At 34.6% G+C, this 26,619-nt stretch overlaps 1 protein-coding gene across 3 annotated transcripts in view; it reads left to right on the forward strand.

Annotated features, from left to right (window-relative positions):
- The window catches only part of ADGB (androglobin), a 162,651-nt gene that overhangs the window by 30,143 nt on the left and 105,889 nt on the right, over positions 1 to 26,619 (forward strand). For all 3 annotated transcript variants that reach the window (XM_038526280.1, XM_038526278.1, XM_038526279.1), the window contains exons 4-8: positions 1,733 to 1,804; positions 3,800 to 4,009; positions 14,892 to 15,031; positions 17,701 to 17,787; positions 24,438 to 24,667. In XM_038526280.1, coding sequence (XP_038382208.1) covers positions 1,733 to 1,804; positions 3,800 to 4,009; positions 14,892 to 15,031; positions 17,701 to 17,787; positions 24,438 to 24,667 — 739 coding nt within the window. The remainder of the gene's footprint in view (positions 1 to 1,732; positions 1,805 to 3,799; positions 4,010 to 14,891; positions 15,032 to 17,700; positions 17,788 to 24,437; positions 24,668 to 26,619) is intronic.

Below are 26,619 nucleotides of genomic sequence, written 5' to 3' on the forward strand. Positions count from 1 at the left end.
TATACCATCTCTTTTTCTTTTTAACATATCTTAGTTCTGAGAGATACACTTATATTATAAATTCATCCATGTTGTTAATGGCACCTCTCTCTACATTTATCATAATGCTTCTGCCCATCTCAGCACCTCTGCACTCCTGCACTCTTTATTCTTTTTCTTGATCCTGTGCACAGACTTCTCTTGGGCTATGGACCAGAACAGTCACAACCGAAAGTCTAGCTAACTAGGAAAACCTCAGAATAGTGTTTTTCAAGTTCTAATGTCCAGATTAATGGTGGTAAATACGTTTTACATTGAAACTCTCTAAATGTGGGCATATATAAAGGTTAGATAAAAATTTAGCAAAACAATAATGACCTTTCTGTGTGAGATTTACTCTATTCTACTCTAAGCAAAAGATGAAGTCTTTTGTGAAATCAAGTGGACATGATTTAAGTCAGAGAGAAGCTAAATTATGAAAAAACTAAAAAGCCTGGATTTAGGATAACCAAAATCAACATGGACTATTCCAACTGAGGAGGTTAACAAGCCCTGACCACTAAGGGAATGATCAGATTTATTTCTGAGAATCCGGTATTGATTGCTCAGGCCCTTGAACGTTGATTATATTGAACAGACGTAAGATGTCCAAAGATGTATTCTGTCTCGGGTACAGGCATAGGGAATAGAGACCTCCATAGAGACTTCTACTTAATATTTGCTGTTTTTTACACACTGTCAGTTTCTACTTTACATTTGTTGGTAGGCAACTATTAAGTTTCACTCCTCAAATTTTAGTTATTCAACATTTATTTAATCTATACTCAATTTTAATGTTGCCAAAGAGTATGGGCATTTTAGAAGTGCAATTAGCCAAACTGGAATTTAAATATGTATTTTTGTATAAAATATTTTATGCAATTTATATATATGTAATATATATATGTAATCATGAATTATAAACATAAGATTCAATTCAAGCCTTCAAGGTAGTTTTGGGTTAATTTTTCGGACATAAAATATTTTACTGAGTTTTCAAGATGCTACTTACCATATGTGATTGAGAGTAGTTGGTGGTATTAGTTTCCATGAAAATGTTTTATTAATCAAAACCAGATTTATGTTAATTTTATATGTTAAGTATATAAGCTTGATATGAATTTTAATGAATTTTAAAAACCTGTTGTGAATCATATTTTCCCTTATTATGTTTATTCCTTAGTGGTCTAAATACATAAAATCATCTTTAGGTATGTACCACTTAAATAATGACCATCAAATGATATTTTTTAAATATAAGAGGATTTGAAATTGGCCAAGATTTTAAAAACCTGTCATACCTAATATTTTTATCAAAGGGATGAAGATATCTTTCCTGCTAGCATGTATTAACTAAGCTTCAGGTTTAATTTGAAAGGTTAATTTAAATATCAATTCATTTTTTAAACTCTGAGATTGTGTGTGTATGCATGCTGAGATTATCTGCATATATTATATCTTACGACATTTCATTTGTATATGAAAATGCTGTGTTTGATAGGCATTACCTTATTAAGTGAATGTCACCTGTAGCTCCAACAGGGTTATTTTATGGAATAATGAGCTTTTTTTTTCTTTTAATTCTTCTGGTTGTGAGGAATTAAATCAGGTTTGACTTGTTTATATCACATGAAACTCTTATTTCATTCAGCTACATTTCCTTTATTTTTCCTAAGAAGTAATATTCCTTTTTATATATATATTTTAATTTCAGGCTCCAGTAGTTGTGAAAAATGAAATCCTGTTTGACTTGTTTTCAGCAAATGAACATTTACTCTGCAGTGAGGTATGTAGGGAAGTTTTAACTGAAGGTGATTGCAGAATAACTCACAGGCCTGCTTCAAACAATTCCGACGGTCAATTTCAATTCCTTTGCTCACCTCTAAGTTTTGATATAACTCAGGATTTTATACACTAGATATTCAAAGAGGAAGAGAAGCCTCTTCAATTGAGTTTAATGGTGGGAAAATGTATTAGCATTGCTGTGCCCTATTCTCCTTCCCACAGACCTATGGTAGCTGGGATCTCATAATCTGAGAGCACTTCTGCTCTTGTTTTACATGCCTAACAATTGACAAGTTGCTGTGGAACTTGCTCTGTACTGTGCTCAAGAGCAGGTTTTCCTGATGTTGTTTGGCTTGCTAATGCAGGGAAAATCTCCCCTAAACATCTCTCCACTCTGGATTTTACCCATCAGAAACAGACCTGTTCCACTCCCCTAAGGCGGTTATATCAGAAGCAGGGCAATTTTTTAAAAATTATTTTCTCCCAGAAAAAAATTCGTCCTCTTTTTTAAAAAAAGATTTATTTATTTATTCATGAGAAACAGAAAGAGAGAGAGAGAGAGAGATGCAGAGACACAGGGAGAGGGAGAAGCAGGCTCCTCACATGGAGCCCTATGCGGGCCTCAATCCTGGATCCCAGGATCACTCCCTGAGCCGAAGGCAGATGCTCAACCGCTAAGCCACCCAGGTGTCCTCCAGAAAAAAATTCTGACCCAGTCAGAATAGTCATTATTGATTCAAACATTTTGTCTTTCTTATCTTAAATATCTTGACCAGTATTAAGGTCAAAACATTGATTTCTTTAAAAACAAAAACAATTGATTTCTTCAACTTGTATGGGTTAGTGTAATGTTATCTCTAAATTGTTTTATACTTTATATTTTAGGCTAAAATATGCTCATCTGATGATCCAAAGCATGCATAGACTTTAGCTTTTCATTTTTTTAAGGAAGTATAAAATATTCAATAGCAAAATTCCCAGATATACATACAAGAAGATATTTGATTTACCTTTTTCAACTAAACTAAACTTGAAGAAATGTCCTAGATAATGTAAATTAAGGAAAACATGAATCTTATAAGGTTAGTCTCAAGTATTTAATCTTCTTATCAACCAGGCAATTAAACATGAGATGATTATTTCAGAAATCCGATACTACTAAGGGTAATATCTTACTTAACACCCACTGTGACGCAGAGATTTTTAATGCATTATTTCTATTACCTATAAAATGCTGAAAAATAGATAGTATAATCTGCATTTTACAGACTGCACTACATAAACTGCAATTTAGAGACAGTGAAATGACATGCCCCAGAGCAGAAGGATATGAAGAAAGATCCAAATTCTGGTCTCTGTTTCTGCTCTGAAGCTCAGCTCCCCACTGTGCCTTGCTGCCTGTTGAAAACTCTGCAAGTGGGAGTTTTACTTAGAGCATTTCTGTATGTACAGATTGGCATATGAAATATGAGACTTAGGGAATATTTAAATGTGTGTGCAATTTTAATTCTTTCTCATATCTCATTCATTGTCGAGCTGATCCTATCAACATAAAAGAGATAATTTTCTTCTCAAACTTCTCAACATTTACAGATGAGTAACTTAATCATTTATAAAAAGTTAATTCCAAAATAAAATTATGACAACTTTCAGAAGCATTCAGTCTCCCCGCCCCACCCCACCCCCCTCAAAGCTGAAATGAAAATCAATGTCAAAAGGAGGTCAATGTCAAATTGCTGATAGTTTACTCTGGATAACAGCTCTTCCCTAAGAGTGTATTTAGCGTTAAGTCTTTTTCACTTGTACTGTGACTATATTTCCTGACAACAAAGGCAATAGATACAACTTTATTCTGTAAGTCAGAAATCAAAATATGGAGCATGTTATGTGCAGAATTTAATATTACCATTGGAAGTAGATTTTTGACTGGTTCCCTCCTAGATTACATACCAACAACTGAAAACACTTGATTAACATTAGTGGCTTTTGTCTCTAGCTGATGAGATGGATTATCAGCGAAATCTATGCAGTGTGGAAGATCTTCAATGGAACTACTTTGAACAATTATTTTAAAGGGACTGCAGCAGAACCTCCTCTTCTTACCTGGAAGCCCTGGGAACACATCTACTCTCTGTGCAAGGCTGTGAAAGGTCATGTGCCTTTATTCAATAGCTATGGAAAGTATATTGTGAAACTTTACTGGATGGTAAGTAAGTTCACATTCATGTGCATTAAAATGTGTCCTTCATATTGACATATATTTGTCTTACACGCTGTTTCCTAGGCTAATACAAGATCGTGCAGTTTATACAGGACATCAATTGTGCAGTTACTTAGAAGACGTGCCCTACATATGTAATTTGGGACCAATAACAAACATCGTTGTTTGTCTTGTGACACCCACATGCTCTTTACATTGGTGTATCTTGGAACATGGAGGGGTGGTCCTCTGCATTCTTTGTCCTCCCAGGCAGGTGGGCTGGGGAGGTAGGTGATGCACAGGGCTCTCTTCTTTCCTCCTCTCTCTGTGATATGATATGAACTCTTGAACAGAGGGAGTGTTCGAGCATGGTCTGTTCTTTCTTTCCTGGTATTTGCTGCTACTGAGAGGCCTGGTCCCACCCAATCTTTGCCCTGAACTTGAGATTTCTTCTCATGCTAACAAATCTTACCATGACAAAAAGTTTTTGCTTCTGCCTGAAAGGGAGCAAAAGGAATAATAGAAATAGAGAATTAAAAATCCCCTAGTTAATAAGGCAAGTAGGCTCACACCACGTTTAGCAACACTCGACTATGAAACACCTTTGAGTTTTTGTTGATGGAGTGGTCTTTCTAAAGGCCCAGACTCAGAGGCAGGGACAGCTATATTATTTGCAGGGCTCCTTGTTAAAAAATTATTAGATGATAGCAACACTTAAAAAAACGGGCTCCTTCTTAGTGTGATGTTCCTTGTAACTATACAGGTTGTATACCCATGAAGCTGATCTTGGTCACTAAAGAAGAATGCTTTTGAACATTTGAGGATGTGGGGGGAGTATGAAAAGTTAATCATTCCATTCTATATATCTAAGAGCATGACTTTTCCCCCAGTGAGCCAGAGCCATTCACTTTTCTTGGGATGGGGAATACTAAAAAGCCAATGCTTAGGAATTGATGGGCTCATTACAACAGAAAGGTAAAAGTAAAGAAGGTAATATTAGCCTCTGATCTCTAAAATAGGACTTTTGGTGTTTTGATGTTCACTGCAAGATAATAGACTTTGAAAGTCAAAACTTTATGAGGAGAGAAAATGATTTCCTAAATGCCTTTATCTTCCGTATTTACCAATCAGAAGGCAGATTTGTCAGACAAGAGTTCAAAGTTTTAATGTGCACTAAGGGGTGAGAGGAGGATAGGGTATTAGAAGGTGGATGCACTGTGGATAAGGTTGAGAGATTACAGAGTGAAGGCAAATGTGGGAAGAATGAGGAGCTCACATGCCTGGGTATTTGCTTCCCATTCTCCCCTTCCACACATTTGCTTACACTTGAGATGGGAGTGAGTTCAAAACCATTAAGAATTACAAAGCAGCATCAGTAGACTATTAAACCAACCCTGTTAGTTACTTTCTCTGTTTCTTGACATCCATCCTTCTTTGCAAATTTCCTTTTGGACAGAGGCCAACATTTATTAACGCTGCATTCCATTTTACAAGGAAACTGTGACTGATTTCTCTTTGTACTGATTCCTCATAAGCCCAAACCCACTTGGATTCAGAATTTTAAAAAATATTTTAATACAATTTGAAATTTCATTCTGAACCAACCATTTAAGGAGTCTAGATAAGGTAGTCCTTGGGAGAAGAGGCGCCTGATGTCCAGTGGCTTCTTCTGGTTGCTCACTCATCTCACCTGAGGAATGGCTTGTAGGAGCTGCCACTAAGCTGTTGAGCACTGAGATACAACTTGTTACATGTGGATTATTTTTGTGAGCAATTTGTTGATGCTGGTGGCTGAAGTGCCAGACCATATTCCTGCTCAGTGATACTAAAAAAAGAAAAAGCTTGACTGGCTCTCAGCATTTCTAAATCTACTCGTTGGTCCACAGACTCTTTAGGATCCATTGCACACAGAGGCAAAGGGACCACATCACTCAAGATAATAGACACCAAATATGACATGGAATGAATACAGATGAAAATAAAATATGGGGACCATGTAGAAGAATCTAGAGAAAGTTCTGACAAAGAGTACATTCTCAACACTATTAGTGTCCTCTCATTCATTTATTCCTTCCTTCCCTCTTTCCCATTGCTACTGCCTTCCTCTCTGAAAGCCAAAGGAACAGATCCTTCCTCTCTCTGCCTCTTACTAGCACCAGGGGAAAAGCACCTGATCAATGCACTGGGTGCTTCCTGCCCAGCAACTATTCTTACGTGAAGGTGTGAAGATGAAGGGACATATAGAGATGGTGGCAATGCTGTGTCCCACTGCTCCTGCAACATGGCCTTGCTGTGTGTCCTTTGCTCAAACTTGCTTAATTCCTACCAAGTTCTGATGCACAGTCCTCCAGTATCACGTCAAATCTGTATATCCCTTATACACCTCTTGAATTGCCTATGTTGTGCCTACTTATAAAACAGGTTAAGGTTTTGTTAACACTTACAGTTGCAAGTGTTCTTTTATATGTTGCAGATAATCACATAATGTGGGTGTAGAAGTGCTTTGAAATTTCTTTTAACCTTACATCTTCCATCCAAATTGAGTTTTGTAATTTTTATCTAGTCAATTATGTCATTATTTTTCTTTATTGAGTGTAGGATATTTATGTGATTTAAAGTAAGATATCACTGGGGGCCTGGGTGGCTCAGCCGGTTAAGCATCTGCCTTTGGCTCAGGTGCTAATCCTGGGGTCCTGGCGTAGATCCCCCCCCTCCTATGGGGCTCCCTACTCAGTGAGGAGTCTGCTTCACTTCTTCTCCCTCTGCCCCTCCTCCCTACCCATGTACTCTCTCTCAAATAAATTTTAGAAATTAATAAAGTAATATATCACAATCTCAAGAATATAAAAATATTTCCCCTTATTTATCTATTATTTTAAGCTATGTTTTAACATTGGTCCTTTGATTTGTTTATCTACTGCAAGACCTGGTTTATTTTTTACTTGAAGTCTCAGCTAATTGCCCCAGGATTATATATTGAACGGTTTACCGTTTATCTCCTAATTTAAAAAACCACTTGATCATACATTACATTACAATATGGACTTGTGTTTCTTTCTGGATTCTATTTTCTTCTATTGTTCTTGTCCTTTTTTGTTTTTTGGGAGAGTGAGGGGGATTATGGGACAGGAGGGGTAGGAGAAGAGAGAGAGAGAGAGAGAGAGAGAGAGAATCCCAAGCAGGCTCCACACCCAGTGCAGAGCCTGATGTGGGGCTCAGTCCCACAACTGTGGGATCATGACCTGAGCAGAAATCAAGAGTTTGACCCTCAACCAATTTAGCAATCCAAGCACTCTTTTCTTAATTGTTATGAATTTATCGTTTGTTTTGATTTTTTAGAACAAGATCCACCTAATATTCTTTTGCTTTAATATTTCCTTGGCATATATGCTTTTTGAATAAACATTTTTATTGGTATTTATCTTTGAACACATTTATAATTATGTATCCTATATTCTCTATAAAAAAGGGTTTAGTGCTTATTATCCTGCTACACCTTCTCCTCTCTTGAGTATTTTATTTTGATTCATTTTTAATTCAGCTGGAATATGCAATCTAGAATTTTATTTATATAGGATATATATATGCTGTATATTTTGGGTAATTTTAAATATTGAGGTCTATTTTCTTTTGTTATATGAATGATAATTTGCTTACATATGGAGTACTTAGATAATACTTTTTTGTTTTAGAACACAACAGACAATACCTGAGTATCTTTTGGTTGTAACGTTAAAAACACTCATTTTGAGGCCTTTACTCTACACCATATCTGAAACCCTGACAGTTTATTCTCACCTGTCCTTGCTTCATTTTTCTCTAGAGTCCTGAGATTGGAGCATCCCATGCCCCATCCTCTTAGGAAATTCATTAGTGTATGTAAAAAAATGTAAGAAGCTATAGTCCTCTAAATGCTTTCTTCAGGCATTTTGCTTAAAGGTACATTTCTTATATTCATATATTGGTCCAATCTACAGGTTTTTAAAAGGTTATTGAAGTATAGATGACACACAAGTTACATTAGTTTCAGGTATGTAAGATAGCAGCAATTCAATAAGTTTATACATTATGCTCTGCTCACCACAAGTGTAGCTACCATTTGTCACCTTAAATGTTGTTACAATATCATTGACTATATTCCCTGTACTATTTTTGTCTACCCACATGACTTATTCATTCCATAACTAGAAGCCCGTATCTCCCACTCCCCTTCACCCATTTTTCTCGTCCTTCCACTTCCTCCCCTCTGGTAACCACCAGTTTGTCCTCTGTATTTATGCGTCTCTTTCTACTCTATTTATTTGTTTGTTTATTTGTTTTGTTTTTTTAGATTCCATGTATTAGTGAGATCATATGGAATCTGTCTTTCTTATTTCATTTAGCATAATATCCTCTAGGTCTATCTATGTTGCCACAAATGCCAAGATCTCATTCTTTTTTATGGCTGAGTAATATTCCACTCTGTGTGTGTGTGTGTGTGTGTGTGTGTGTGTGTATTCCACATCTTCTTTATCTATTCATATATTGATGGACATACTTTGTTTCCATATCTTGTCTATTGTAAATAATGCTGCAATAAACATAGGGGTGCATATATCTTTTCAAATTAGTGTTTGTTTTCTTTGTTTTTCTAGTAGTGGTATTACTGGATCATGTTGCATTTCTATTTTTAATTTTTTAACCTCCATACTATTTTCCACAGAGGCAGCACCAATTTACATTCCCACCAACAGTGCACAGGGGTTTCTTTTTCTCCTCTCCAACACATCTTATTTCTTGTCTTTTTTATCCTAGGTATTCTTTCACATGTAAAGTGATATCTCATTGTGGTCTTGGTTTGCATTTTCCTGGTGATTAGTGATGTTGAGCACCTTTTTCTATGTCTGTTGACCTGTATGTCTTCTTTGGAAAAATATCTATTTAGAGTCCCTGTCAAATTTTCAATTGGAATATTTATTTTTTGTTATTGACTTTTATAAATTTTTTGTATATTTTGGATATTAACTCCTTATTGTATATATCATTTGTAATTATCTTCTCTCATTCAGTATGTTGCCTTTTTTTTTTTTATAGTTTTGTCTGCTGTGGAAAGCTTTTTATTTTGGTATAGTCCCATAGTTTGTTTTTGCTTTTGTTTCCCTTACCTTGGGAGATATATCCAGAAAATGTTTCTATAGCTGAAGTAAAAAAAATGACTGCCTATATTTTCCTCTGGGAGTTTTATAAATTCAAGTCTCACATTTAATCCATTTTGAGGTCTTTCATCCATTTAGAATTTTTTTGTGTGTATGATGTAAGAAAGTCATCCTATGTCATTCTTTCACATGTAACTGTCCAGTTTTCCCAGCACTATGTATTTAAGACACTATCCTTTCCCCATTATATAGTTTTGCCTCCTCTTTTCTCATAGGTTAACTGACTATATAAGCATGGGTTTACTTCTGGGCTTTCTATTCCACTTCATTGATCTATGTGTCTATTTATGTGCCAGTGCCATACTGTTTTGACTTCCATAGATTGCAGTCTACTGAAATCTGGGATTGTGATACCTCCAGCTTTGTTGTTCATTCTTTCTTTCTTTCTTCTTTCTTTCTTTCTTTCTTTGTTTCTTTCTTTCTTTGTTTCTTTTTTTTTTTTTTAAGATTTTACTTATTTATTCATGAGAGACACAGAGACACAGGCAGAGGGAGAAGCAGGCTCCATGGGGATCCCTGGGTGGCGCAGCGGTTTGGCGCCTGCCTTTGGCCCAGGGCACGATCCTGGAGACCCGGGATCGAATCCCACATCAGGCTCCCGGTGCATGGAGCCTGCTTCTCCCTCTGCCTGTGTCTCTGCCTCTCTCTCTCTCTCTCTCTCTCTCTCTCTCTCTGTGACTATCATAAATAAATAAAAAATTTAAAAAAAAAAAAAAAAAAAAGAAGCAGGCTCCATGCAGAGAGCCCGACGTGGGACTCGATCACACCCTGGGCTGAAGGCAGCGCTAAACCACTGAGCCACCCGGGCTGCCCTGTTGTTCTTTCTTAAGATTGCATTCGCTATTTGGGGTCTTCTGTGGTTCCATACAAATTTTACTATTATTTATTTATTCTAGTTCTGTGAAAAGCATTGTTGGTATTTTGATAGGGGTTGCGTTGAATCTGTAGATTGCCATGAGTAGCATGGACGTTTTAACAAAATTAATTCTTCTAATCCACGAGCATGGAATATCTTTCCATTTGTTTGAGTCATCTTCAATTTCTTTCATCAATGTTTTATAATTTTCAGAGTAGAGGTCTTTTGTTTTCTAGAGGTTGCACTAGGGATTAAAATATACATGCTTAGCTTATCATAAACCAGTAATAGCAGCATTTTCCACTTAAATTGGAATATAGACACTCTTCCATGATTTGAGGCCCTTTCTTTCCCTTTCTTTATAGCATAGCTATCTAGATATTTTCTTTATACATATTCAGAACCTGCTCATAAATGTTGCTTTTAAATGTGAAATGTAATTTTTAAAGCTCAAAAGCCGAAGAATACTTTATTGTATTTAGTCATATGTGTTTATATTTTTCTTTGCTCTTTCTTCATTCTTGATGTCCTAAGATTTATTGCATTTCTTTCTTTTTTTTTTTTAATTTCTTTTCACCATCTTTTTTGGTACTGGTCTCTTGGTGATAAATTATCTTAACTATTTTGTCCAAAAATGTCTTTTTTCTTTAACTTATTTATTTCAGTGAGAAAGAGTGCAGGGGAGAAAGGCTGTGGAAGAAGGAGGGAGGAACTCAAGCAGACTCCATGCTGAGCAAAGAGCATGACATGGGGCTCAATCTCACAACCCTCAGATCAGACCTGAGCCGAAACCAAGAGTCAGATGCTTAACTGAATGAGCCACCCAAGCATTTCCTTGTCTAAAAATGTTTTATTTCATAACACTTGATATAGTGTTGTGGGTTGGCAGGCCTTTTTCTCAGCATTGACAACTAGTTGGATCCTTCTGGCTTCTGTGGTTTCTGAAGAGCAATCCAGTGTTCTTTTTCTCACTAGCTGAATTTTAAGGCATTTTTCTTTGTCCTGAGTTTTCAGAAGTTTGAATTTCATGTGTCTGGGTGTAGATTTCTTTGAGATTATCCTCTTTGGGATGTTCTGAGCTTCCTTGAAACTGTAGTCATATCTTATGACAAATTTGGAAAGTTTTCAGCCATTATTCATTTAAATATATTTTCAGCTCCACATTCTTTTTTCCTCATTTTTGGGGACCCTGATGACATGCATGTTATATCTTCTTTCATTGTCTCACAGATCTTTGAGGTTCATATCATTTTTAAAAATCTATTTTTCCTTGTTGCTCATAATTTCTATTAAAATAACTTTCAGTTCTCTAATTTCTTTGCCATTTATATCCTGCTATTGTTCTTTCCCTATGAAGGTTTTGTTTGTTTAAGTTCAAAATTTCTGGTTATTTCCTCTTTTACATTTTTTATTTCTTTGCTGAGATATTCTATTTTTTATTTTTTTCAAGAGTAGTCATAATTACTTCCTGGAGCATGTTTATGACATCAGCTTTAAATTTCTTAACTAAAAATTCCACATTCCCTGTCCTTTTGGCATTGCACTATGTTGATTGTATTTGCTCATTGAAATTTAGATTTTCCTGTTTTTTGCATGATGAGTAATTTTGAACAGTTTCCTGGACATTTTTAGTGTTCTATTTTATGACTAGTTTCTAATTAAATTTTTTATTTTAGCACGTAGTCAACCTGTTTAGATTCAGAGTACACATCCTGGCTCATTCTGTGGGCTGTGTTTCAAATGTTAATTTAGTTTATAAAGCCTGTGCTTTGCTACTTCTCTCTGCCACTCTTGTTTGTTATCCAGATGATAAGACTCAATCCTGCAGTATCCTGAGCACCACCAGGGGAGGAGGTGGTATACTGCTTCATTCCTGCCTGGGTAGAGTGTAGAAATCAGAGTTCCTCCAACAGTTTCTACAAATTTTACAGTTTCTAATGCAGAAAGCACTTCCTCTTTACTGCAGGAGAAAGATAGAGGTCATAATTCTGCCCACTGACTCCCCTGGGGAGGGAAACTGCCTTGTTTACTTCAGGAAGTCACAGAGGTCAGAGTTCCACCTTCGGGCCCATATGGGAGGGGCACCACCTGTTACTGCGGAAATGGTGGAAGTACAGTCAGGGTTCTGTCTACATAATTATGCTCATTTATGTATTTGCTCAAATCACTGTCCTTGATCCTTTGTAATTGTGATTGATGCTGTTACTTAAAAAAAACATTTTTTATTATCCCTTCAGCATGGTTGTGGGAGGGAGAGGATATAAATTTATGTGGCCATTTAGTTATCTTGATCTAGAATTCAGGTGTGGAAGATATTAAAGTTTGAACATGACTATATTCTAGAGTAACTTGGTAATTTATATTTATTTTATTTTATTTTATTTTTTTAAATAAATTTTTTATTTATTTATGATAGTCACACAGAGAGAGAGAGAGAGAGGCAGAGACACAGGCAGAGGGAGAAGCAGGCTCCATGCACCGGGAGCCCGACGTGGGACTCGATCCCGGGTCTCCAGGATCGCGCCCTGGGCCAAAGGCAGGCACCAAACCACTGCGCCACCCAGGGATCCCCCTATACTTATTTTAATAATAGAGGTGTCCTTTTTCATAAGCATGCTAAGTAATTAGTCATTTAAAATTATGTCGTGTTAACACAGTAAACTCAATAGAAACTGCCCGATGTACATCATTTACATGTAGTTTAAAAAAAAGTATACAAATGTTTTCAGTGTTCTATGATAAGGTCTCAAATAAACTCAGTGTTCTATGATGGCATCTCATATATATATATAATATTTATGTTATACATATATTTTAAAGATATTATTTATTTGAGAGATAAAGAGAAGGAGCACACACATGAGTCAGGGAAGGTCAGAGGGAGAGGGAGAAGTAGACTCCCCACTGAGCAGGAAGCCCGAATCAGACTCTATCCCAGGACCTGGCAATCATGACCTGAGCTGAAGGCTGACCCTTAACCGAATGAGCCACCCACGTGCCCCTATATATATAATATTTAATTTCTTCATAAGCTTTAAGGAAGCACCCCAACCAATATACTAATATTAAAGAATAAAAAAGTCCTAAGAACGTTATTATGTCCAGTTAAATTATGTTTTAGATATGTAATATTGAACACTTATCCCTTTGTATTTTTCACAATAGCGGTTTTGAGATGCAATCATATGCCATGCAATTCATCTATGTAGACTTATAGTTCAATGGTAATTAGTAATCAAAGCATTCTCTTTTTTTTTTCCAAAGCATTCTCAATTGAAATATGTTATTGATCAGATGGAAGCAGATGATACTCATTGAACTGGTTTAACTTAAGTTCTTATAGCAGCTTAAAACTTTTCCTTCATAGGGATCCAGTTGGTTCCTTCAAAAATTTGTTTTGAAAATTAAAATAAAGAAAGGGTACTGCTATTATCACTTTTTTATTGTGGTAAAATATGCATAATGTAATATTTAGCATTTGACCACTATAAATGTACAATTCAAAGGCATTAAATATTTTTACAATGTTGTACAGCCATCACCACTATTTCTTTCTACAACTTTTTCATCATCCCAAACACAAACTATACCTGTTAAATCTATTAAACAATAATTTCTCAATCCCCTCTTCTCTCAGCCCCTGGTAACCTCTATTATGCCTTTTGTCTCTGTAAGTTCACTTTTTTCCGTATATGTCATATAGGTAGAATTATAAAATGTTTGTCCTTTTGTGTCTGACTTATTTCACTGTGTATTCCTTTGGGTCATATCATTTGAAATTAGAAGAGAGAGTGGCCAAACACCTGTGCTTCAACCCTGTCTTGCCCTATATCATCTCTTAGGGAAGAAAGAAAGACACTGCAACCAGGAAAGAAGGCGTATCAACTCACAGTTATACATGCCATACAAAGAAACCATGTTTCACCCTATTGTTCCTATCTACTTGGGAACTGTAGACTGTTTTTTGAATCTGTAGTTCAGATGTTACCTTCTTGTGAAGCTTTCCACCAGCAATATTTGTCACACTTTCTTTTCTGGTCCTAGAGCACTTTGAACACATTATATTTCATATTGTTTGCATATAGGTCTTCCCTCACTAGATTCTTTGCAAGTCAATGGTTTAGGCCATGTGTTGTGCAGGTCTTTAGGTTCACAATGTCTGTATCACTACTGAAAATATTTCTTGCTCAAAAGAATAAATCTATGATAAAATTTTGCATGTAAAACCAAAATTAAAAAATATATAGTTTTTGACATAATTATTAATATTATCATTTGTCTTTTTAAACTTCTAATTGTGAAGTAATATGTATACAGATAAATATATAATGATTTTATTAAATAAAGTATTAACTTCATCAGATCAAAATTAGATCTTTAATTAGGAGTAGAAGGAATCTGGCAATTGGAAGTTTAATATCACTTAGTCTAGCAGGATAAATAATTACTTATATTTGGAGAATTTGTGTTATGACTATATGGAGTTATTAATTACAGCCAAAATTATCCATGGCAGTATAATGTTTTGGTTCTGCTATTTGAAACACTTTAACAATAACACATTACTGCATGATGCAGGTGGGGCACCCAAAAATGTGTTTGCAAGAACACATAAATAGTGATGCTATTGATATAGTTACGGATGTGCTGATATTAAATAAAATGGTCAACAAAAATTCTCAGCTTCAGTAGAACTGAAAACCAGTATGCCAGGCTTTAGATGTAAGAAGATAAAGTAAAATTTAAAAAGCAGTAAAGAGTAACATCAGTGGTGTACAATAATGGATGAGAAAAAAGAATGTAAATCACTGACATATTCATTTTTTCTTATGTTTAGGGTTGCTGGAGAAAGATAACTATTGATGATTTTCTGCCTTTTGATGAAGACAACAATCTATTGCTTCCAGCCACAACCTATGAATCTGAACTCTGGCCAATGCTTTTGTGTAAAGCTATCATTAAGCTGGCAAATGTTGAGTATGTAGAAGGAAGAATGATCACTCGTATAAAAACAAAAAGACAAACAGCAAACAACTATACAGCTATATTACATAGCTTTATTTTTAAAAAAAAAATCAATTTAAAAGAGCTTTCCAAACAACATGAATATTCTAATATAAAAATGAATATGCCAAAACCACTAATTTGAAATATTGGGTTAGCCAGCAAAAAGACAAAATTCTCTCAAGAGACAATACTCAAAAATTATTCTATATCCAATGCTTTCTTATGATGAATAGCAAGTAATCATGAAAAATAATGTTTCAGCTTAATGTGAGAAAGAAGCTGTTTTGTAGGAGATAATATTGGTTCATCTAAATACTGAATAATACATCCCAGAATCCAGTTCAAGGTTTAGCTTCTGCATATGCAGCAAAAATTTACTAATATTGAAAACCTGAACTCTTCTGAGGGATGTCAGTTGCTCCTCATGTAACATTGGTTCCTTTTAATACATTTGTGATGAAAACTACTCATATTTGCTTCAATGCTCTTGTGAAATTTGCTTGTGTCTTCCATTCCTGTAGGTCTTGTGCACCAACATAGAGGCCATGTCTGCCATGCTTATTCTCTTGGCTTCCATCTAGAGACCCTAGGTCAATCCATCCCCACCCTAACCATGCAAAAATAGCTTAGATGCTTAACTTGCCAAAGCATGGCAACTTTGTATCATTGCTGACTGGGAGAATTTTCACATCCAGCTTGCATTTGATGACTTTTGCCCTCCTGCAGGGTGTGGGAGCATCTCATTCTCAACTGAACACCCACATGCTCTAACAGAGACTACTTTGCTCAAAGCTCAGCCTTCTCCCCTTCAGTAAACAGAGCCTTGTCCATCAGAAGCCTGCTCAGGTTTTCATGGATTTTCCTTTTTTTTTTTTTTTTTTCCGAAGGCTACACAACAAAACCAGCCACTCCTACTGCTATCCTTGTCATCTCTGTTTTCTATCGTCAACCCTTGATTTCTCTGTTTGGAATTTGTTTCACCTAGTTCACAGCTCTTAATTTCAATGATTTTTTAAAAGAACTCAGCCCAGATCTTTTAGGTAGCTGAATTGTACTAAGTATTCACACTGGTGACAGGTATGTTTGTTTGTTTTGAAAGAACATAATGTTTCTCATGTTCCTAATTCTCAGACCTAACTTGAAGTTCTGAGAATTAGAGCTGAATTAACATCAGTGAAGTGTTAAACATGTGACCTGGAAAGTTGGGAGTGGCATTGTGTCTTTCTTAAAGAGATAGTTGCATAGAATTTTATAGCAACCTAAGAAATAGAATTATTTTTATTTAAAAAAAAAAACCAGATGAATCCAGCATGAAAATAAAGGACCACACTAAATGTAAGACATTTCTGAAGCTTTCTAGTGGACACCTGTATTGTGTTGTACAATTTGCATCTGTCTGTGTATTTATTTTTCACAGATTTTATAGTCCATAGTAATTATTTTCATATGAGTTTTAGCTTTCTACATTAAAAAATTAACATGTAGTAATTATGTCAATATCATTGTGAGCTATGAAAAGGACAGAATATTATCTTTATGAGGTTTGCATAGTTGTTCCTAAATATGATTTTCCACAGAGGAGTTTAGACTAGACTGTGAAATGCCCCAAGAGATTTTTGTTATCTCTGATATATTATAGACACATCAAAATTCATAATCTATAAACAATGAACCTATGCAAATTTATAAATTATAGAACATGTGACTATGGTAATAAGATTTCTTTCTGAAAAAGCACATGTATGGTCAATACCACCAATCACCACTATTGCTACATGATGGACTGAAGTTGTGACCCCTGGCCAGAATGAGCACATTTATATGTAAATAGATTAATCACTTCAGAAAACAGGAGGACTCAAATGGAAAGAGTGATATTTGGTCATTCACAATTTTATTTGACCTTATGCTATGATGGCATATCTACTCTTTTGTATAGGATAGAACAGATGTTTCTGGTCTCTCTGAAATTATCTAAGAATTTATTTAGGGATATCTGATGCCTATCTTGACCTGCCAGGTATGAGACTGATTTAATATAGAGCCTCAAAGGCATCTTAAAATAACTGATATCAGAAAGATAAAAGACACTGTTTTATTTTTTAAAGACCATGTTAATATATTGAATATAAAAATATATATAATCTAAATTCATATATTTTATAATATATTTGTGAATGTTTTGTGTATATGACATGATTATTAATTTGTATCTCTTAAAAATAAGGCTTATAGCATATCTTTTTTAAATTATTAACTCATGAGAGAGACAGAGAGAGGCAGAAACATAGGCAGAGGGAGAAGCAGGCTCTTCACAGGAGCCCTATGTGGTACTCAATCCTGGATCCCAGGATCATGACCTGAGCCGAAGGCAGCTGCCTAAACACTGAGCCACCCAGGCATCCCTATAGCATATTTTTATAATAAATATGAAATTCTATCTTTGAATCTCCTTAAGTGCTTTAACAAAACAAATCTGTTTTGTTAGAATAGTATTTTCTTATATTTTAATATGTAATAACCAATGTTACATTTTTTATCATCATATCATATCACTGTTTATTAAAGATTCTTAGTCCTTATACCTCTCTGTGTTTCTTTTCAAATGTTAGTAACTATACTTTTGTTTGCTTTTTTAGTATCCATGTAGCAGAAAGGAGAGAACTAGGGGAGTTCACTGTTATCCATGCACTTACAGGATGGTTACCAGAGGTGATTTCTCTCCAGTAAGTTTTACTGTTAAGTTCTTCATATTTGTTTTTCCTTCGTCTCCAGTAATGTTTGCTTAACTAAGATATTCTTAATCTTTAACTAAGATATTCTTAGTCTTTAAGAAAATGTCAAGAAATGACACATACTACAGAATGTTTGTGAAAATAATATTTTATAGTATTATATATAATTTCTGGAGAATTTCAGAATAAATTCTGTTTTCTTAAAAAGACTATGCATTTAGGGGATCCCTGGGTGGCGCAGCGGTTTGGCGCCTGCCTTTGGCCCAGGGCGCGATCCTGGAGACCCGGGATCGAATCCCACATCGGGCTCCCGGTGCATGGAGCCTGCTTCTCCCTCTGCCTGTGTCTCTGCCTCTCTCTCTCTCTCTGTAACTATCATAAATAAATAAAAAAAAAAAATTAAAAAAAAAAGACTATGCATTTAATTAATCTTTAAATATCTGAATTACAAATATTAAAACAATGTTAATTTTTTATTATGGTAAAATATTTATATGCATCCCTTTATACTTACACAGTTGCTACAGAAACATAAAGGCAACTTTTAATTAACTACACATACTAGGAAATAATAATAATGAAACACCTATTAGGCATTAGACACTTTAATGTATCATTTCTAATTAAAAAACACAGTCCTGAAAATATCCTTTAATCATTCATGTGATCTCATCAGCTGGGTATGTGTCATTACAAATGAGGACAGCGAAGCCCAGAGCTTTTGGTTTGGTTTTTATAAGATCAAATCTATAGCACAGTTATCAACTTGGATCATCTCTGATCTTTGATTCATTTTAGGAAGCTACCATTCCCAAAAGGTTCAGGTTAGAGGAGATTGAATTCAGTCCCCAGCAATTTGGATCCTACCATCTGAAGCATCTTTTCAGCAGGATAAACTGGCTGTTGCTTGGTTCAAATGAACATATCTGCGGGGGAAGAAAAATGGAAGGGGAGATCCCTTCCTCCAAGGACTGCTTTCCTGAAGGGAGAGCTGATCTTATGTTTTTATTGTAGGAGAAGGTCTAGATAACACCCTTTTCAGTCTTGTCATGGAAAATCCTTTTCTGATATCGAAGAGAAGAGAATATTTCTTGACATAATATGGGCAATGTTAATGGAGGGAAGTAGAAATGTAGTGAGGTTTAAAAGTATGGACTTTTCTAAATTTTTATCTCTATCTAGAGTTTATGGAATGCTTATAATCTTGCCTTAATTTTTCCTGTGTGATAATGAATAAAGAAAGCAGAGATGTGAAAGTCCATTGGGCAATGGTAAAGAAATAGATCAAAATAATTCACAACTAGAAAATCGGTCGATTAGAAATTGTGAATCGTCTCTTGACAGAATCAGACACTGAAATCATAGATGATAATGGAAAAATGTTCATATACTTTCATAATTATAAGGAGGCCACCTTAAAATCAATAATAAAAATTTTGAGCAGTTTTAGATATTCAATTTGCATGAATTTGTGGTTGCTTATGAAATTTATGAAAATAATATAAGGGGAGAAAGCTTGAGCTTTGGAGATAGCACCATAGCTAGATTTATGTTCTGACACTTCCAGTTTCAAGCTATGTGAATTTTGCAAATTATGTAACTTCTCTAGGTAGGCCCCCTTTTCTTCGTATGTACAATGGGGATAAAATAACCAATTCTATATAGTTGTTCTGAAGATAAGTGAGCAGGTGATAGAAAAAGTAGCTACTGTATGGTGGTACAGATATAATTACTATAAGTTTCTTTCCTTTTCTAGTGACTATCACTAGATTATTTAATATTATCTAGATATATGTGTAATAGTAATCAACCTTTGAAAATAGGGAAAAGTCTAAAGATGAATAAGTGAGACTAATACAAACATTCAAATTTCTCAATTTTCTCCTAAATACAACTAAAAAGGAAAAAATACACATTTTGATCTATGCATGTCATGATTTGTAGAGTTTTTTCCTATGAACGTTTTACATTATTCATATACTTTTGAATTACAATTATACTTTAAAATTACAAAGTTAATTTGTGCATACATATGCAATATTAACTGTAAAGGCTGTCATGAAATAGTGTATAGATGATTGTCAAGAAACATTTAAGTTGAAATATGGAAGCTATCTTTATCAGCCAAGGTTGCAGGCAGGGGTCAGGTAGGGGTTCATGGAGATGTTCCTACTTGGTCTGAGCCTTTATTGTTGACTGATTTTGTTTGAAGGAAGGAAGGAGCCATCTAGTGAAAGCAGGAGAAGGATATTTCCAGAGACACATGGTATGGTATGTTCAGGAGTAGGATGTTTCTGTTACCAAGAATGATGAGAATGTAAAGAGAAAGCCTCTTAGGGATCTGTAGTTGTGTTCATGGTTTTACAGGAGTCAAGGAGATTTAGAGTGCTGAAGTTTCAAACTCATGTTGGTTATTAGAACTTTTTTCCATGTTCAGTTAGGACTAAATCAGTTGGGACTAAAGTGTTCTGTGGCATTTCCAACAGACACCTTCCCTTCCACTCTCCTGTGGGAGTACCAAAGGGAAGCACTGGTCTACGTGCAGTTCTTGACCTCATCTCTTGTGTGTTCCTTCAATTAGTGCAGTTGTACTGTTTGAAAAGGAAAAAAAAAACTCTTGACTCTCTATATAATAGAAGCACAATCAATGATATGTCTGCATGGATATAAAAAGACAATTTTAAATGAAGAGATGATTAGTTTCTAGGCACATTTCTCTGATGTTGGTATAGTTCATCTGGAATAGAGAGCACTTTGCCACCTTGCCTTTTTAAACTGAAATATAATTGACATACCATATCCTATTAGTTTTAGGCATACCTCATGGCGATTCAACATTTTCATATGTTACTAGATAATCTCGGTGACTATCTGTTACAATATAGTTATGACAATATTGTTGACTATACTCTCTATACTGTACACTCCATCACCATGACTTATTTTATAACTGGAGATCTGTACCTCTTAATCCCTTCATCTACTTTACCTGATCCTTAATTTCTCCCCCTCTGATACCCAACAGTTTATTTCTTGTATCTATATGTCTGTTTCTATTTTGTTTTTGTTTTGTTTTGTTTTTTTAAATATTTATTTCTTTATTTATGATACACACAGAGAGAGAGGCAGAGACACAGGCAGAGGGAGAAGCAGGCTCCATGCCGGGAGCCGTATGCGGGACTCCAGAATCGCGCCCTGGGACAAAGGCAGGCGCCAAACCGCTGAGCCACCCAGGGATCCCCTCTATTTTGTTTTGTTTTGTCTTTTACATTCTACATATAAGTGAAATAATATAGTATTTGTCTTTCTCTGTCTGACTTTTTACATCTGGCATTTTACCCTCTAGATCCATCCATGTTGATACAAATGGAAAGATTTCAATCTTTTTTATGGCTGAGTAATATTATACACACACACACACACACACACACACACACACACACACACACACCCCACACCCGACACCTTCCTTATCCATATCTTGGCTCTTGTAAATAAATCTGCAGTAAGCACAGTTGTGCACATACCTCCTCATATTGGTGTTTTCCTTTTATTCAAATAACACAGAATTGGAATTGCTGGATCATATGGTAGTTTTTTTTGTTTTTTTTTTTTAATTTTTAAAAGAACTTCCATACTGTTTTCCCTAGTGGCTGCACCAATTTACAATCCCACCAACAATGCATAAAGATTCTTCTTCCACATCCTTGCTATATTTGTTATTTCTTGTTTTTTTTTTGTTTGTTTGCTTGTTTGTTTTTGATAACAGCCATTCCAACAGTTATGAAGTAAAATCCAATTGTAGTTTTGACTTGCATTTCCCTGATGATTAGTGATGCTTAATACCTTTTCATGTACCTTTGGTTATCTGTATGCTTTTTGTTTTGTTTTGTTTTTTTGAAAATTATCTGTTCAGATCCTCTACCCATTTATTAATTGGAGAGTTTGGGTTTTATTGTTGTTGTTGTTTGTTTTGTTTGCTATTGAGTTGTATGAGTACTTTATATATTTTTAATTCCCTATAACATATATGATTTGTAAATATTTTCTCTCATTCAGTAGGCTGCTTTTTTATTTTGTTGATGATTTTCTTTGCTGTGCAGAAGCTTTTTTACTTTGATATCATCCTACTTTTTATTTGCCCTTGCCTTTAGAGTCAAATCCAAAACAAACAAACAAACAAACAACAACAACAACAAAAAAACCAGTATCAAGACCAATGTCAAGAAGCCTTTTTTTTTTTTTAGGAGTTTTATGGTCAAACAGTATAATGAGCTTTAATCCATTCAAGTATTTAATCCATTATGATCTGATTTTTGTGTATAGTGTCAGATAATGTTCCAGTTTCAATCTTTTGCATGTGACTGTCCAGTTCTTCCAACATCATTTCTTGAAAAGGCTTTTTCACATTGTGTATCCTTGACTCTGTTGTTTTAAGTTGATTGACTATATATGGGTGGGTTTACTTCTTACCTCTCTATTGTTTTCCATTGATCTAAGTGTCTGTATGTCAATAGTATATTGTTTGATCATTATAGATTCCTAACATAGTTTGAAATCAAGAAGTGTTGCCTCCAGCTTTGTTTTTTCTCATAATAGCTTTGGCTATTAAGAGATTTTTATGGTTCAGTACAAATCTTATTATTGTTTTTCCTATTTCTGTGAAAAATGTCATTAGAATTTTGTAGGGATTGCATTCAACCTGTAGATGACTTTGGGAAGTATGGATATTTTTACAATATTAATTCTTCCAATAAATGAGCACAGAATGTCTTTCCATTTATTTGTGTTGTCTTCAATTTCTTTTATTAATGTCCTATAGTTTTCAGTGTTCAAGTCTTTCACCTCTTGGGTTAAATTTATTACTGGGTATTTTATTCCTTTTGATACGAGTTTAAATGTGATATTTTTCTTTATTTGTGTTTCTGATGATTCATTTAGTGTGTAGAATGCAACAGATTTTCGTATATTGATTTTGTATCCCGCAACCTAACTGAATTCATTTATTAGTTTAACAGTTTTTGGTGGCATCTTTTGGGTTTTCTTCAAATAGTGACAATTTTTTTTTCTTCCTATCTGATTTGGAATATCTCTTATTTCTCTTTCTTATCTACTTGCTTTGGTTAAGACCTGCAATACTATTGAATGAAAATGATGAGAGTTGGCATCCTTGTCTTTTTCCTGATATCGAGGAAAAGATTTTAGGTTTTCACAGTTGAGTATGATGCTTGCTATGGACTTGTCATATATAGCCACTGTTATGTTGATGTATGTTCTCTCTATACCCACTTTGTTGAGAGTTTTTATCATAAATGGATGTTAAATTTTGTCAAGTGTTTTTTCTCCATCTATTGAGATGACTTTGTGATTTTTATCATTCACTTTATTAATGTGATGTATCACATAGATTTGCAAATGTTGAACCATACTTACTTGCATCCCTGGAATCAATCCCCTTTGTTCATAGTGTATTATCCTTTTAATGTATTGTTGAATTCTATTTGCTAATATTTTGTTGAAGCTTTTTGCATCTATGTTCATTAGAGATTTTGGTCAGTAATTTCCTTTACTTGTGGTGTCCTTGTCTGGTTTTGTTATCAAAATGATGATGGCCTTGTAAAAGAATGTATTCCTTCAGTTTTTTCCAAAAAATTTGAGGATTGGTGTTAATTACCTTTTAATTGTTTGGTAGAATTCACCAGTGAAGCCCTATCATTCTGGAGTATTGTTTGTTGGGATTGTTTTTATGGCTGAGTCAATCTCCTTGCTAGTAATTGGTCTATTCAGATTTTCTATTTCTTCATGATTCAATCATGGTATGTTTCTAATTTATGTTTCTTCTGTCTGATTTGTCGTCATACAATTGTTCATAGATTGTATTGTGATCCTTTGCATTTCTATAGTATTAGTTTTAATGTCTCCTCTTTCATTTTTGATTTTGAGTTTTCTCTATGTTTTTCTTAGTGAGTCTAGCTAAAGATTCATCAATTTTGTTCATTTGTTCTTTGAACAAATGTTTTGCTTAGAAATGTTCTGTTTCATTGATTTTTTTCTATTGTATTGTCAGCTCCACTTCATTGATTTCTACCCTGATCTTTGTTATTTACTTCTTTCTGATAGTTTTGGGTTTTATTTGCTCTCCTTTCCTAGTCCTTGAGGTGTTAAATTGTTTGAGATATTTCATGTTTCTCGATATAGGCATTTATCACTATGAACTTCCCTTTTCAGGAAGCTTTTGCTGCATCAGTGTGGGTTTGTTTTTTTTTTTTTTCTCATTTCCAGATACGTAGAAGCTACTCAGCTAGTTATAGGCTTGTTTGTTGGAGAAAGTTATTCCATATGTAGCTCTAGACTCCATGTGCCATGGGAATTGTTAAGCTCAGAACCCTATACCACCATCTTGAAGCAGAGCTCTGTGTTTGGTCTCTTTCCATCAGCAAGGCCCAGCACACAGTAGACATTCAATCAAAGCTTATTGAATAGATAAATGTATAACGGTGTTTTTAACTAAAATTTGAAGTAACTGTTGAAATTAGTCTCGTGGAATAGAAAATTGATTTTTCTGTCAATAATTTCTTGATGTTCGATAGTGGTGTTAAAAAATGTAATTTGGAAGTTAATGTGGATGTGTTCTATCTAAGCCCAGGATATGTGGACAAAGTATGGGAGCTCTTGAAAGAAATATTGCCTGAATTTAAGCTGTCAGTTGAGTCCAGCTCTGAAAGCAAAATAACTGTGATAGATAGCAAATTAAAAGAACCAGGGAAAGAAGTGAAGGATGGTAAAGAAGTAAAGGATGGGAAAGAGTTCAAACCTGAAGGTTCATCGACAGCATTAAAGTTACCTGAGAAAAGTGACAAAGCTCCAAAGGGTAAGACATTTTATATTACAATGTAATTCATATGTTTAATATGGATATAGTATATAAATGCTCTATAATCATTGCTGAATTTAATGATTATATATTGTGATTATCATTTAGTAAGTGTTGTGAAAATAATTAAGATCCTATCTTTCTAGGATTTTAGAACTAGTAATGTTATTTACTAGATGTTAGTTATTAATATTTTACTGTCTTTTTAAAAAAGATTTTATTTATTTATTTAACAGAGAGATAGCACAAGTAAGGAGAACAGCAGGCAGAGGGAGAGGCAGGGAGCAGGCAACCCACTGTAGGGCTTGATCTCAGGGCTCTGGAATCATGACCCTAACCAAAGGCAGATACTTAACCCACTGAGTCACCAAGGCACTCCATATTTTGCTGTCTTTAAAAATCAAGGGCAATTATATATTTTGATGATACTGAAGTAGTATAGTATTAATATAGGAAGAGACATTAAGCTTTCAATTTCCATCAAACACACTTCCTTATGTTATATGTAGAGTGGGATGGAGCAAAACTGAAAAGGGGAAATTTGTCTTGTTTTTTTGTCTTTTTTTTCTCCCTACCAAGGAAATGTGAAATAGACACAGATTGGATTATGATTTGTTGACTACTTATTGTAAGGTGGAAGTTCAAATTTGGAAATAAAATAACTTCAAGTTATTTTACAAAGTGTAGGATCTTGTAGTGACAAACATTGAATAATTATTTTATATTTTCTAAAGTATTTCACATAGCTATGCATATGAATTATAATGTTTTTATAGTAAAGTAGAATTAAATATACTCAGCTTTTTTATATACCTTGAGAGCATCTATAATCATCTTTCAAATATCTGTTTTATTTTTTTTAAGATTTTATTTATTTATTCATGAGAGACAGAGAGGCAGAGATACAGGAAAAGGGAGAATCAGGTTCCATGTAGGGAGCCCGATGTGGGACTTGATCTCTGGACTCCAGTATCAAGCCCTGAGCCAAAGGCAGACGCTTAACCACTGAGCCACCCAGGCGTCCTGTCAAATATCTGTTTTAGAAAATATTGATATTTTGTCCCAATTTTTCCTTATCAAGATCTTACCTACCAGCATTTGAAACACAGAAATTATTACTCTAAATGTTCCTCAAGAATTCACCAAGATCAAGTGTATGAGTGATATCTGCCTATCATAAGCTCTTCTTTAAATGACCTGATGTGCATTAGTTTACGAAAGAAAACAAAACAAAAAGGCTGATTAAATTTGTTTTACCTAGCATATCTCAAATTAATTGGAACTTAAAAGGCTTTTTTCATGTATCACAAATTAACATCTGTTCATCCATCCATTCAGATGTAGTACTTGCTGGGTTGAATACCAATAAATGTTCCAGGAATTAGCGATAACCTGGTGAACAAAATCTGATGTGGAACTTATCTCCTGGTGTTTATGATCTAGTGTGAGAGAGGAACATTAATTTTAATTTTAAAAGCCATAACCATATACTAAGACATGAGATTTGAAGGAAAATACAAAAAACTATGGGAGTTCATACTTAGTCTAGGTCATCAGAGAAGAATTCCCTAAAGAATTTTGAGCTATGTTTGCAAAGACAAGAGATTTCTTGAGGAAGATGAGCGATTTTGGAAAGAGCATTTTATGGGAGAAAACAGCAGATATAAACCTAGTGATGCAGTAGGAGGAATGAGAAAAATAGCCTAATTCTAAATGGAAAAATTAGCCTAAAGTTATATATAATATATAAAGTTATATATTAATATATAATGTAAATTATATTCAAATGAATATAATGAATATGCAATTATATCCATCTCCATTTAACAAAAAATGTGTAGTCAATAATCAATTCTTCATGTCTTTGACAGTACATTGTCAATTTTCTAAGTTTTCTCTTGCTTTATTTTGATGTTTCTAATTAGAGGGGAGTAGTGTTTTGGGAAATT

The sequence above is a fragment of the Canis lupus genome, chromosome 1 (genome assembly GCF_011100685.1).
Source record: "Canis lupus familiaris isolate Mischka breed German Shepherd chromosome 1, alternate assembly UU_Cfam_GSD_1.0, whole genome shotgun sequence".
NCBI lineage: Eukaryota > Metazoa > Chordata > Mammalia > Carnivora > Canidae > Canis > Canis lupus.